This window comes from Garra rufa, chromosome 24, assembly GCF_049309525.1.
Source record: "Garra rufa chromosome 24, GarRuf1.0, whole genome shotgun sequence".
NCBI classification, from domain to species: Eukaryota; Metazoa; Chordata; class Actinopteri; order Cypriniformes; family Cyprinidae; genus Garra; species Garra rufa.
The window spans coordinates 2,878,034-2,892,530 of NC_133384.1; the positions used below are offsets into that span (position 1 = coordinate 2,878,034).

The 14,497-nt window shown below is 36.7% G+C and overlaps 1 protein-coding gene across 1 annotated transcript in view; it reads left to right on the top strand.

The window, feature by feature from the left end:
• Positions 1 to 14,497, top strand: part of LOC141300002 (A-type potassium channel modulatory protein DPP6-like) — a 167,449-nt gene that overhangs the window by 151,608 nt on the left and 1,344 nt on the right. Inside the window, exons 6-8 of the mRNA XM_073830303.1 lie at positions 817 to 869; positions 1,498 to 1,579; positions 12,754 to 12,874. Coding sequence (XP_073686404.1) covers positions 817 to 869; positions 1,498 to 1,579; positions 12,754 to 12,874 — 256 coding nt within the window. The remainder of the gene's footprint in view (positions 1 to 816; positions 870 to 1,497; positions 1,580 to 12,753; positions 12,875 to 14,497) is intronic.

The window sequence follows — 14,497 nt, forward strand, 5'->3', positions numbered from 1 at the left end:
TAAAAATATATATTTAAATTTCTGAAGTAAAATTTATTTTGATTTGTTTCACTGAATTCCACACAGGAAAACTGTAATTGACCTAATGCACGGAGCGTTCTTTAGAACTTCCTCATAAAGATAAGCCAGCTCGTAAACTTCCGCTGAAGCTCATTTTATATGAGCTATATGTTAGATGGATACTCTTGAGACTCATCTACTGCCTCGTTCTTATCAGAAACTCAGAAAAATTATAATTGCAACATTAAAAGGATCTGTTATTACTGTCAATGACAGCAATGACTCGTGCATATTTAGGCGATTTACTAATTTTTTTTAAACTGGCATTTGTGATTCTTGAAACGGTATACATGGACGTTTGATCCTCTTAGACAAACAACACTTTTCTTCGATTGTGAATGGATTATGTAGAGAAAATTAGCAAAGTATGCTCATATTACGGCAAAGTGCAGTTGACCGGAAATGAAGCTGGCTTGACTAAACAAGGAAGTAATTCATGCATATGGTCAATTGTACTGAAATTCTGCTAATAGTATTATTAACCATTTGTGTTTTTGGCATTTTCCTTTTGTTTTACAAATACAAATAGCCATTTGAGGAAGTGCGTTACTGTGATTTTACCATGGTAAAAATCTGTCCTCTTTACACTGTGGCTAAAATCAGCCTTTGACTGTGATAAAATCACTGTAATGCATAGCCTCTCAAACAGTCCTGCTAATAGCTTTTTCTGTGTTTGTAGGGGCAGTAACTGCTGTTCTTTCACAATTTAATTTCTCTCTCTGTCTCTGTTTGTCTTTGTGTTGTTGAAACTCTCAGGTTTACGAGCACTCCTTCACTGCGGACTACATCATTTGCAGTCTGGAAACTCCGTAAGTCGCTGAGCTCATATAACAGTCGCATTAGTTTACAAAGTCCATTTGTCATTATACAGCCGAGGAAAACATCGATGCAGCGATTTGCTGCTCACGTCACACGTCAAAGCCATTCAAGAAATGAATCTTTCCATACTGCTATCCTACGAATTCCCAGCCTGTCTGTCCCGTGATTAGCACAGAGACGTACAGCGCGTGTCACCTGTAATTTTTGGGCATGCAGCACATAGAGCCTTTGTAAACGGCGGCAGAATGAAGTATCTATATTTATGAGCTCTGTCAGACGGAACAGATGCTGACACAGCGCTGGGCTGCTGCCTGGCCGGATTTAACAGCACACTGGGATATACTATCACTGTTAGATTTCCTGCCGCAGGAATTCCCTCACGGTGCTTTATTCGCCGCGCTGTTGTGTTGGGCTGTGTAGTACACCGTGATGGAATCAATATCTGTTGGCACACGCTCCACTGCACCACATAGAGGAAGTGTGCACTGTTAGCCCTCTGAAGACATGAATGTTTGACTGATTGCCTGTCTGTCTGTCTAGGTCAGGGTGGTAAACTAGTACACTTGTCATCCAATATCCAACTAGCTGATTAGTAATGGCTTTGCTTCTCTTTTACAGGGAAACATGGATCCTGAACCCTCCAGAAGTGAGAAATGCTCATCTGCAGTATGCAGGATGGGGACCCAGAGGCCAGCAGCTGGTAAAAACAACATTTCCCACACTGTAAACAAAAAAAATACTTTTTGGGTATGATGCGACAAGTTTTGCACATCTGCATTTGGCTATTATCTGCCATTCTTCTCCTCACCTCTTCACCTCTCATGCTCTGTCAGCTCAAGCCCAGGCTGTGGCTGGGCCACTCAAGGACATTCCCAGAGTTGTCTATAAACCACTCTTGCTGTGTGCTTACAGGGTCATTGTCCTGTTGAAAGGGAAACCTTCTGCCCAGTCTGAGGTTTTGAATGCTCTGAACTAGGTTTTCATCAAGGCTGTCTCTATATTTTGCTGTGTTGAGCTTTTCTTCTACTCTGAAAAGCTCTGTCCCTCAGTCCCTGACACTGAAAAACAGGCCCACAGCATGAGGCTGCTACCAGCACACTTTACTTTTCGGATGGTACCCTGCAGGCGTTGAACAGTGCCTAATTTCCGTCATACATGATGCTTGGAATTGAGGTTCATAAGAGCAGAGAATCTTGTTTCTCACAATCTGGGAGTTCTTTAGATGCTTTGTTGCAAATTCCAAGTGGGTTTTCATGAGGAGAGGTTTGAGTTTGGACACATCACCATAAAGCCCAGATCGGTGGAGTGTTGCAGTGATGTTTGTCTTTCTCTAAGTTTTTTCCATCTGCATATATGATCCTGGAGCTCAACTAGAGAGACCATCAGCTTCTTGGTCAGCAGTCTAAGCAAGGCCCTTATCCATCAATCGCTCAGTTTGGCCAGGAGGCCAGCTCTAGGAAGAGTCCTAGTTCCATTATGGATAATGGAGGCTACTTGCTTCTGTGAACCTTCAATGCAGCAGATTTTTTTTTTTAATTCTTCCCCAGATCTGTGCCTTGATACAATTCTGTCTTTGAGCTCTGCAGACAGTTCTGTTGACCTCAGGGACAGGTTTTTGCTCTAATATGCATTTTCAGATGTTAGACCTTTTATTGAGAAGTCTGTTCCTTTACATTATACCCATTCAATTGAATTTGCCACAGTTAACTCCATTCAAAGTTTAGTAACATCTACAAGTGATATGAATGCTCCTGAGCTAAATTTTTACCGTCCTTTATGCAGTGGAATCATTTCAGTTTTTTTTTTTTTTTTTTTTTTTTTATTTCAAATAAATTTGTTACATTATGGTGTATGGAGTGCAGATTGATCTGGGGGGGAGGGGGGGTAAAAAGTAATTTAGAGCAGCTTAACATAAGGCTGCAACATACCAAAACGTGAATAAAATAAAGGGGTATGAATAGTTCTGCAAGGAACTGTATTTTTAAGAAAATACATGTCCACTGCATTTATAGAACTGCGCTCAATACAACTAAAAACACTGAACACCCAGCAGCACTGAGTGAAACATTTTTCTCACTACAGTGGACACACATGCTTAGTTGATGATTGGCAGAAAAGGGTTGAAAAATAGAAGGGTTAATGCTCCAATTTCAACAAAGAATCACAATTTTCACCAACAGAATGGTGCTCAGTTGAAGGGGAAGCTTACATGACAGTAGATTACGGACTTGTGAAGCAACAAAACAAGTCGGTACACCTAGGCTATACGCAAATATTTATCTTATGCAGTGGCAATACACAAACAGCCCTGGGCAAAAAGTAAGTGTACGGCATATAAGTGCGTATGGCCTTGACTACACCACTGAGCAGTAGGGATGCCAAAAGTACGGAGTAAGTAAAAAAAAAAAAAAAAAATAGTACAAGTGCTGACTCAATTTGATGCGTGACTGACAGGAAGCTGCAGGTGACTGTTCACATGTGTATTTGCATGTGTGCTCTTTAAAGAGTGGTTACGCCTCACGGTATTCACCCGCACTTGTCAACTGTCAGATGCATTTCTTAGCTAATTTCTCGTCTTGGCAAGGTATTGCTGTAAACACACTCGGTTTGTCTTCAGTGTGTGTAAACATGCGGTATGAAAACAAATCAGATTTGTGTCAAAATATCAGATTAGTGTACTGTATAAATGCAGCCTGATAGACCTGCTATTATAGTGAGGATATTAATCAAACAATATTGATCAAAAAGAGAAATTCACTCACTGCTCTGCATGTATTTCATGTTTGACTGTTTATTTGAATAATTACTTGTTTACTTAATCAAGAAATACTTGAAGGCTTCATGTCATTGTTTTAATTACATTTTAAAGGCTGAGAAATATAGCAACAACATTTTTGCTGGATTCTGGATTTTTTTAGAGTAATTAGAGAAACCATCATTTCAATCAAACAGTTACTGCCAAGTTATTAATATTATTTTTTTTTTTTAAAAGAGCTAAAGCACTTTAAAGCGTTGAGTTAAAAATGATCAGTGATTATTTTCCACCAGGTTTCTCACAAAAAATCAAAGAAAAGCAATATCTAGTCATTTTATTTGCGTGCATCATTTTAACAACACACAATAATGCACAGCAATATTTACCATCATATACAGTGCTACTCAAAAGTTTGGGACCAGTAAAGAAATCTATTATCAATAACACAGCAAAAACACCAATTGTGAAATACTATTACAATTTAAAATAACTGGTGTCCATTATAATACATTTTAAAATACATTATATAATTCATTCCTGTTTTTCAGCATCATTGCTCCAATCACCAGTGTCTCATGAGCATTCATAAATAATTTTTAATATGCTGATTGTCTTTACTGTCACTTTTTATAAAATTGATGCATCCTTGCTGAATAGATTATTTAATAAAAACTTTACTGACCCCAAACGTTTGAACAGTAGTGTATACTAAAACATTGTATAACAAATTAAAAAGACATTTTCAATGAGCCACAAATTAATCAATGAATCCAAGTTTTCATTTGATGCATTTAAACAAATTCATGTAATTGAATCTCCTAATTCTACAATCTACAAAATAAGTAAAGATCATGAATAATGACACTTTTCTGACCAAATGGAAGCAATCATCATAGGTTTCACAGTTTATGGACCAACTTTAGATGCTTAGAATATCGTTGTGGTATTGAAATTGATGCTGAGTACCATGAAATTGCTCTGATATTAGTATCAACTATTGAATTTTGGTATTGCAACAACCCCAGTCTGCAGCCACTTTAACCACTTTAGATCACTGAAAAGATGCAAAAACCCAATCGTAGAAGTGAATCACATGACTCTACCTTCTCATCCTCTCTCCCTCTCTTCCTGGATATAATAAAAAACTCTTGACTGAATTTATGATTTCACATGTGGGAGAGTTCACCAGCTCGATTCATTTTAGAGACTCATCTTAGAGAGAGAGAGTATGTTATAATAAATAATTAAGACATCCTGTCATTCAGGACACATCCTGTCGTGTGTCGTAAACGTGGTATTCGCATCTCGACATGAATATCATTATACTTAGTATAAAACTCTCACCTCAGATACAAGAATATCGACTTTTTTCTAGTACAGATGAGCTGTCAGTTCATAAACCTTGAACTGAAGTCAATTCAGAATAATTCAGCTCATCATATATTCATGGGCTTCACTATTTTATTGGCCTGGCAGAAGAATATTTCAGGATTTCTTCAGTTGTGTTTGTTTTAGTTTTTCATAGTCAATGTTTTCAATGTCTGAAAGCCATTTCTCTCCATTTGACAGATAAAAATTTCATGGGGGAATCTATTTGAATCGCAGATGTTTATGAAGATTGCTCGCTTTTATAATACTCACACCGCATTCCTGTATTATTTTTAAGCTTACCTTGAGACTTTTACACTTCCATACAGCTCCACTTTTAAAAACAACATTAAAACTATTGTGTATTTCTAGCTGTCATTACATTCATTCATTTTCAGCCGTATGAATGAACTGTGGTTGTGTAACTTGATCTTCTCCGTATGTTGCAACTACACCATCTGGCCCTGAAGAAGCATCTTTTTTTATTGACAGCCATTAAAATTTAGCCGGGTGTCTTGGTCCTGTGCCAGCTGCAGGAGTGCCATTGGCATAATTGAAAATGCTATTAGATAAATCATGTTATTCATCTCACCTTAAATCATTAAAACGTCAAAATTGTGTCAAATTTATTTTTCAAAAGAAACAGAATAGATTCAATCCTTAAATTTTTATATTTTGTATTAGCACCATTGTTATCTGGCACTGCCTTAATCATCCTGGGCATGGAATTGACCAGAGCTGCACAAGTTGTTGCTGGGATCCTCTTCCACTCCTCACAGAGCCGCTGGACGTTAGACACATGGTGCTTCTCCACCTTACGCTTGAGGGTTCCCCACAGGTGCTTAATAGGATTCAGGTCTGGAGACATACTTGGCCATCCCATCACCTTCAGCAAGGCAGTTGGCATCTTGGTGGTGTGTTTGGGGTCGTTATCATGTTGAAAACCACCATTCTGCCTAGTTTCTGGAGGAAAGGCATCATGTTCTGCTTCAGAATGTACAGTACCAAATGGAATCCATGTTTCCCTCAATGAACTGCAGCTCCCCAGTACCAGCAGCACTCATGCAACCCCAGACCATGATGCTGCCACCACCATGCTTGAGTGTAGGCAAGACAGAATTTTCTTGGTACTCCTCACCAGGGCATCGCCACACATGCTGGACACCATCTGAGCCAAACACGTTTCTCTTAGTCTTATTAGACCACAGGACATTCCAGGGATTTATGGTCTTGGACAGGTTGTCTTCAGCAAACTGTTTGTGGGCTTTCTTGTGAGCCAGCTTCAGATGAGGCTTCCTTCTGGGATGACGTATATGCAAACCAACTTGTTGCAGTGTGCAGCGTATGGTCTGAGGTGACAAGCTGAAAGCAATGCTGGCAGCACTCATGCATCTGTTTTTGAAGCCAGGTTCTGCACTTGACGCACAGAATGAGTGCTCAACTTTGTTGATCGACCCTTGTAACGCCTGTTCCAAATGGAACCCATCTTGGAAAACCTCTGTATGACCCTGACCACTGTAGTGTAACTCGGCTTCAGGGTGTTACTGAACCTCTAATAGCCTTGGCCATCTTTGTGGAGAGCAACAATTCTAATTCTCAAATCCTCAGAGATGATGGTTGAACATCCAGTGGTCAGTGTGAGAGAATTGTAGTTAACGCATCTCATTTTAACTGCTCTAATACAAGATACACAACTTTGTATGGTCCTGTCAAGCAGACAAAAACACACATGATGAAAAGGACACATGGCTTTGCATGGTTAAACACCATACTGCTGTTATCACTTAGGGTGTACTCACTTTGTTGCCAGCTATTTTGACAATAATGGCTGTATGTTGAGTAATTTTTAGAGGACAGTAAATATACACTGCTATACAAGATGCACATTGACTACTCTAAAATATATCCAAATTTCATTTCTATAGTATTGTCCCTTGAGAAAATATACTGAAATGTGAGAGGTGTATATTTTTTTAAGAATTCTTAAAATGCTTTAAATTTTATTCCCTTATGCAGATACAAAGTTTGCTTTGTTTACTGTTCCTCAGCCATGTCTGAATAAATCAGTGTGTGTCATCCAGTGCACTGTGAAGTGGCTGTAGTGTGTTTAAGAGAGATTACAAATCAATGCTTCTCCTGAGCCAGTCCACTGTCAATAGTCTTTCTGATATGTTATCGACACACCTCACATTCAGTGCAGTACATGAGCTCCAAGTAAAAAATCACATAGAAACAGCATCAAGATGGTCATGATGAAACCGGACCACAAGAGCTCTGAATTTCCCTTGATTTGATGGGGTCAGCTTGCAACAGTATATATTTTCACAAACAAAAAAAATGGATTCATAACATTTAAAATTTTATAAGAGATAGACAGAGACAGCCCAACGGTGGGTTTGCAAGCTGATGGCAGTGGAATATATTCAGAAGCATTGACTGGCTGGTCCAGAGGCCAGATTTTCTGGCCACTCCAGCCATCTTCTCGGTAAATCATAAATCTCTATCTTGAAGGCATTAAAAGGTCTGCATGTTAATGATTATTGGTAATGGAAGTGAGATTACTTCATGAACTTTAAATAAAATCCTTTTATTGGGGTTATACTGTAAGTATTGGAACAGCCTCTCAAATCTTAGTAATACTTTTTTTGTAGTGTATTAGCAGTTTCAATCCCAAAATGTGAAAATAAAGGTGCTTCACGATGCCATGGAAGAACCTTTTTTGTCTAAATGGATCCATAGAGAACCTTTAACATCTGAGAAGCTTTCTGTTTCACAGAAGGTTCTTTGTGGTGAAAGAAGGTTCTTCAGATTATAAAAAGGTAAGAAAGAGATGGTTCTATAAAGAAGCTTTGACTGAATGGTTCTTTTTGGAACCAAAAATGGTCCTTCTATGGCATCGCTGTGAAGAACCTTTATTTTTAAGAGTGTAATTAAAACCACTGGAAATAAACAAAATAATTAAAGGGATAGTTAACCTTAAAATGAAAGTTCAATTTCTTTCAAACAGTTGCAGGTATATGATACTACGAGTCAAAAGGTGGTAAAGGAACATTTGCTCACCACTAATATTGTAAATTCATATTTGTGTGATACATTTATTTTCAGAATCCTTTGATTAATAAAAAGTAAAAAAAAAAAAAAAGAACACCAAATTTAAATCATATTTTATATTCATATATATGTGTCAGTTTTAGACATCTAAGCAAAAGTATATTAAAATAATTTGTGAAAGATTATTAGACACTGAAGACTGGAGTAATGATGCAAAAAATTAAGCTTTACATCACAGGAATAAATTATAGTTATACTTTAGTTTGGAGACCAATTCTGACTATTAACTAAATATTAACTACTTTTTGCCTCAGTAAATTCATAATTTGCTGCTTATTAATAGTTAGTATAAGGTAGTTGTTATGTTTAGGAATAAGGAAGGATTAAAGCCACAACATGCACATTTTTTTTTTTTATTAAAATATCCAAAAACCACTAGAACAGTGTTTTATATTTTGCTGATTTGTGTACTTACATTATCCCAATAAATAATAAATAAAAGACTTCTTTCAAAAACATTAAATCTTAATTATTCCAAACTTTAAAACCAGTAGTGTATATATTTATAACTTTAGGAGAATCATGAATTGTTTTTTTTACCCTTAACGCTGACTAAAAGATCTAAATGTGTGATGAAGTTGGAAGCAGGAAGCACAACAAGAAAATTAGCTTTAATTACAGTATTCAACGAAGGTCAAAAGTAAATGAGAAGCAATGGGGGAAGAAATACAATACTGCAATCACTATCCGAGAAAATAGATTTCTCAGAGGACTGCCGGGTCAGCCAAAAAACATTGGGCAATTTGCGCTTTAATTTTTACAGAGGTTGTGCAAGCAAAACACTGACACGTTTGATTCAGACAGATTGAAATTGCAAAGTATGTCTGGAAGATAAATATACCTGACCCCTTTAGATAAAATTAATTCTATTTAGGAAGATGTACAACAAAAAAGTTGCTTAGGTACAGTACAAACATACATACAGTGCTCAACAAATTTATTAGACCACCACGACCCAATGTAAGGTTTGTGCCACAGCACTTTATTAATTGTTTTATTTAGATGCCCAGTTAAAACAAACAACAACAGATACTGTGAAAAAGTACAAAAAATAATGCCAGCAAGAATGCAAGCTGTTATCAAGGCCAAAGGAGGCCGTGTAAAATATTAAAATGGTTGGTTATTATGTGTGAATAAAGACTTTTTAGTTGTTTCAGTTTGTTATTTGCCTATAAATTTCAAAGTTTTTGACAGATTCATTTTTTTTTTTCTATAATATTTGTGTTTTTTTCTCTCTTATACTGTGCTTAACAAATTTATTAGACTTGACTGGGCATCTGAATAAAAAAAATAATAAAGTGCTTTACTATTTTTCTGCCTTTCTTGTAAAACAGTAAATTAGAAAATTCATGAATAACAACAATCCTATTTTACCAATAGAAAAAACTGCTGTGACTAAAGCGCATGCATTCATAAATAGGTAACCAAGCAAGTAAGTAAATAAATAAATAAAGTTTAAAAAAGTAAAATGAGCTTTCACTCGGATCATTATTTATATTGCGACTTTTCAGCAATTTTAGTTTGGCTTAATTTGGTTAACATACAGTATATTGAATTATGAAACTTTAAGCTGAATAAATCACAATCATAGCTGCTGGCAAACATTTTTAAATTAGTTTAAAGTCTCTTGGTTTTGGTCTAATGAAGCAGCATTCTCTTCTGGAAGTTTTTTTTTTTTTTTTTTTTAAGTTGAAATGTCCTGTCGTCTTCCCCCAGGACTTTTTTTCTGTGATCTTAAGCATAGAGAGTGTTCCTTTTCATTTTTGAGTGCAGAGGTTATTTTAAAAATAGTGCTATGGAAGTCGTTTTAATAATGAAGGCACTAGGTGTTTCTTCTGAATGTTTGAGAGATGATGTTGGATTGGATACTGACACTCACTTTAAAAAAAAAAAAAAGATGGTTTGTGTAAAGGCCTGAGGTAAATGAAAAAAATGTCTTTTGAATCTGCATGAGCTCTCTCAGTCATCAACTGTCCTTGATGTACTAAAAAATACAGACAATAACTTACCGAACTGACAGCCTTCCACGTCCAAAATAAATAAATAAATATCATTTATTGAAAGTAAAATGCAAAAATGATTTAAAAACCTTCTCATGGACATAAATCTGAAACTTGACTTGCCAAGTCAAGGTGACAGCAAGATAAATATGACTAATCTTAAAAAGCAGAAGAACTCACATTTAAAAGTCTAAATATTCACCAAATTTTGTGCTGTTTCTGTTGCAGCTGCTGCCTTTAGATCATTGATTTTAAAATAAGTAGCCTGATTTTTTTCAGTCTGACCTCAGAAGTATCAACCAAAATTGAAAATGTACTAAAAACTATGGGCTATCCAAGATGTAGAGTGTGTTTCTTCATCAGAACAGATTTTGAGAAATTTAGATCATGTGCTCACAAATGGATCCTTCACAGTGAATGGGTGCTGTCTAGTCTCAGCCTCAGACGTCATGCCCACGGAACATTGTCTAAAGGTCTGATGCATAAGGCACACTTAGACGTTCCACCTGGAAACAAAAATGCCATGGCGCCAAGCCTCCTCGCGAAAGAAGAATGCTGTCGTCTTTACAACTTGACGATGAGCGCCTATTAGGATCAACTAAACACTGGATTTTCAAAAGACATATTTTAAAGATTCTATGCTGCGAACTTTACATTTTACAATGCCACCGATATGTCAACAAAATCTGGCATCGTGATCGGTATTGAGTACTTGAACCCACATACCGATCCGATACCATTTTCTTAAACAAGACCTAGTTATGCCCGTTAGCTTTGCTTAACGCTGTGAATCAGAATTCAAAGAAATAAAAACATGCTAGCAGTATGTCTGCGCTATTTGGCAAAATTATCACAAATTAAAAAGGATTCATGCCAATATTTTCCAAAACCCCGCTTTTCTAGGGCGTTTCCAAACTTTTGGAAGACAGTTTACATCTAGGACACATATATTTGACGTATACATTTACATCTGCAAGACGTAGTTTGCTCATCTGCAATACGTCTATTTGACGTATCCTATCGGATGTCAAATAGACGTCTATTAGATGTCTTTAAGATGTTTTTGATTTAGAATGTATGTAAAACTGACATCTTACAGACATCCGCCAGACTTTTGTTCAAAGCAGATGCTTTCCAGATCATGAGATCTTTAACAGACATCTTGCAGGCGTAAATGTGCTATCTGGGCGGCCAGTAAAATGGCAACAAGTCTCATATGTAGAGCCCTATGATTTCCAAGATGCAGAAAACGCGGACGGAAATGCAGAATCCAGTCATAAATACAGAATTTACGGTTTAATGTCACGGAATTTGTCAAAGTTTGGATGAATTAAAAGTAGGTAATTACACTTACATCAATTAGTCAATTAGTCCATCATGATATGGACTAATATTTCTAAATATTAAGTCACAAAACAACTATTCAAATTTCAATGAATGGTGCAGACGTGCGGTTTTGTTTACACTTGTGGTAATATTACAGGGCTCCAGACTGCGAATATTTTTTTTCTCGCGCGACCACCGCGTTGTTCAACTCATAAGCGCTGCCATTTCTGTTGCATATGAAAAACATCAAACGGTAAGCGAAAGTGAAACTAAAGCACACTTTATTTGGGAGCCAAAGTTGATTTTGCGATACTGTTAATGCTGCGAGAATCAGTGAGAAGTGTTTAAATTCACCGCACAAATAATAAGGTTTCTGCAAGATCTAGTAAGAATCTTTCAAATTCAATTCATATAGTAGTATCTACAGCAGGGGTGCCCAACCCTGTTCCTGGAGATCTACTATCCTACAAAGTTCAGCTCCAACCCTGAAGAATCACACCTGAACCAGCTAATTAACCTCTTAAGTAGCACTTGATAATTACAGACAGCTGTATTGGGGCAGCGCTGGAACAAAAATCTGCAGGTAGGTAGATCTCCAGGAGCAGGGTTGAGCAGCCCTGATCTACAGCTTCTATATATACAGATACACACCCAGGTATCGGTTTAGTACACAGTATCGGCCGATACCCTAAGCCCAGGTATCGCAATCGTATCGGGAAGGGAAAAAGGGTATCAAAACATCTCTATCCACAAGTAATCCATATAACTAAAGTATATCAGTTAATGTCTTCTATGCAAAAGCTACATGTTTGTAATAACAAACTCATCATTAAGGTGTTTTTAAACTTCAGACAAGCCCAATATCTATAGTATTGCTTTTGCAGGTGAAAAAGTTGGCACAACTGATTCAGGAGAGAAATATGCCCAGATCTAATACTGTTTATAAGCGAAAACAGTCTAAAACATTTCTTAACCAATAAATTAGTGGATTTTGATGTGAGAGGACAACAGGTGGTTGACTTTTTCACTGGATGTGAAGCATTGTTATGGATTATTGACTTTTGACATTTTGGACAGAGGTATCAGTTTAAAGTTGATGATGGATTAAGGGTCAGAGAGAGGGTGAAAACTGAAACAACTCACTAATGTTATAAATGGATCTCAGGGTGAAAAAATGTAATAATAAAAACTGTATAATATGACCCCTTTAAAATTCTCCATGCACACTGTAAATGTCATGACCAGAAAAGCCCTCCTGGCCTATCCATCAAATGTTAATTGCAGTGTGTTTTGTATTTTTGTCCATTTCTCTAGATTTTTATATTTGAGAATAACATCTACTATCGTGCCACCGTGGAGAACAGATCCATCCGTCTTGTTTCCACTGGGAAGGAGGGTGTGATATTCAACGGCCTGAGCGACTGGCTCTATGAAGGTATGAAAGATTTGTATAAAAACATGGATATTTGTTTTTATGCCTTGCAAAGCTACATGAGGTTCAGAAAAATCTTTATTATTGAGACCTGAGAACTAAGTATGCATGTTTAAAGAGTATGTACTGTTATCTTCATGGAACAAGTTGCATCTTATGTACAAGAGGTGATGGTGATAGGTATTGTCAAAGAGGCAGATTTGGTGGGGATAGATTCTGTGCATTGTCAAAGAATCAAAGAAAGAAAAAATCAATATCCCAGCATCTCCCAGAATGCATCACTGCCTTTGACAAGACTCAGTGGTTGTGGATTTTCACCTAGTATCGCTGTGAGTTTCCCATTTAAACTTTAATCTGGACTCATATTGCGGAGACTGACCCTTGCCATGAGTTTATGAGGCGCCGAAGGTCTTGAAATTGACACTTATTATTTATTGAAGGGGATGAATGTATTAAAGAGAGCAGAGACTCATCCTGACCTATTTCTAATGCTCCTGATCTCAGTCTCTCTGCTTCAGTTTTCATTATGTATGATTTATCTTTCTATTAGTCATCCACAGTATTTGCATTCTTTGTATGTACATATCAATTGGGATAATTCCTGCTTAGTGATTATGAAGCTTTTGTAAATCCAGCCAATAATCACAGACCTGTATTTGAATTATATATCATTTGCTTGGAAACTCTAAACTGAGTGTGGACTCCATCATGCTGATATCATTCTTTGACATTTTGAACATATTTACATTTATACATACAGTACAGACCAAACGTTTGGACACACCTTCTCATTCAGGTGTGTCCAAACTTTTGGTCTGTACTGTAGATATGAATTCAACTGAAAAAACTTGTGAAAAAATATCTTTCAGGTGGTCAAATGTAGAGTAAAAACTTTAATAAACAGAAAAATATACAGTACAGACCAAAAGTTTGCACACACACACACACACACACACACACACACACACACACACACACACACACACACACACACACACACACATATATATATATATATATATATATACAGTGGTGGAGGTAACGAATTACAACTACTCACGTTACTGTAATTAAGTACATTTTTTGGGTATTTGTACTTTCATGAGTACAATTTTAAGTCTGTAATTTTACTTGTACTTAAGTACAAATTAACCTGAGTAATTTACTTAATTACTTTTAAAATCTATATTCGTTACAGAGTACTGCAATTTGAATTAATATTTCAACCACTGACCGGCATTTCGGTAGCCAATAAAAATATCTCTTCTTAACGGACCAATGAAAAGCCTGGTATAGTATTTGAACTGAAAAACAAGTTCCGTTTTTTTTTTTTTTCGGCGCGCTATTGATAAGATAATCATCACTAGAAATAGGGCTGGGCGATAAATCCATTTTATAGATTAACTCAAATGTGTAGTTTACATCGATTTGTTTGAATGAAATTCGGTTTTCTCTTTAATATCCGCTGACGCTCCTCTCTGGGCTCCAGCAGTTCCGAATGGGCTCAGCCCTCCCCCCGCGCATTCACCATATGTGACCCTGGACCACAAAACCAGTCTTAAGTCGCTGGGGTATATTTGTAGCAATAGCCAAAAATACATTGTATGGGTCAAAATTATTGATTTT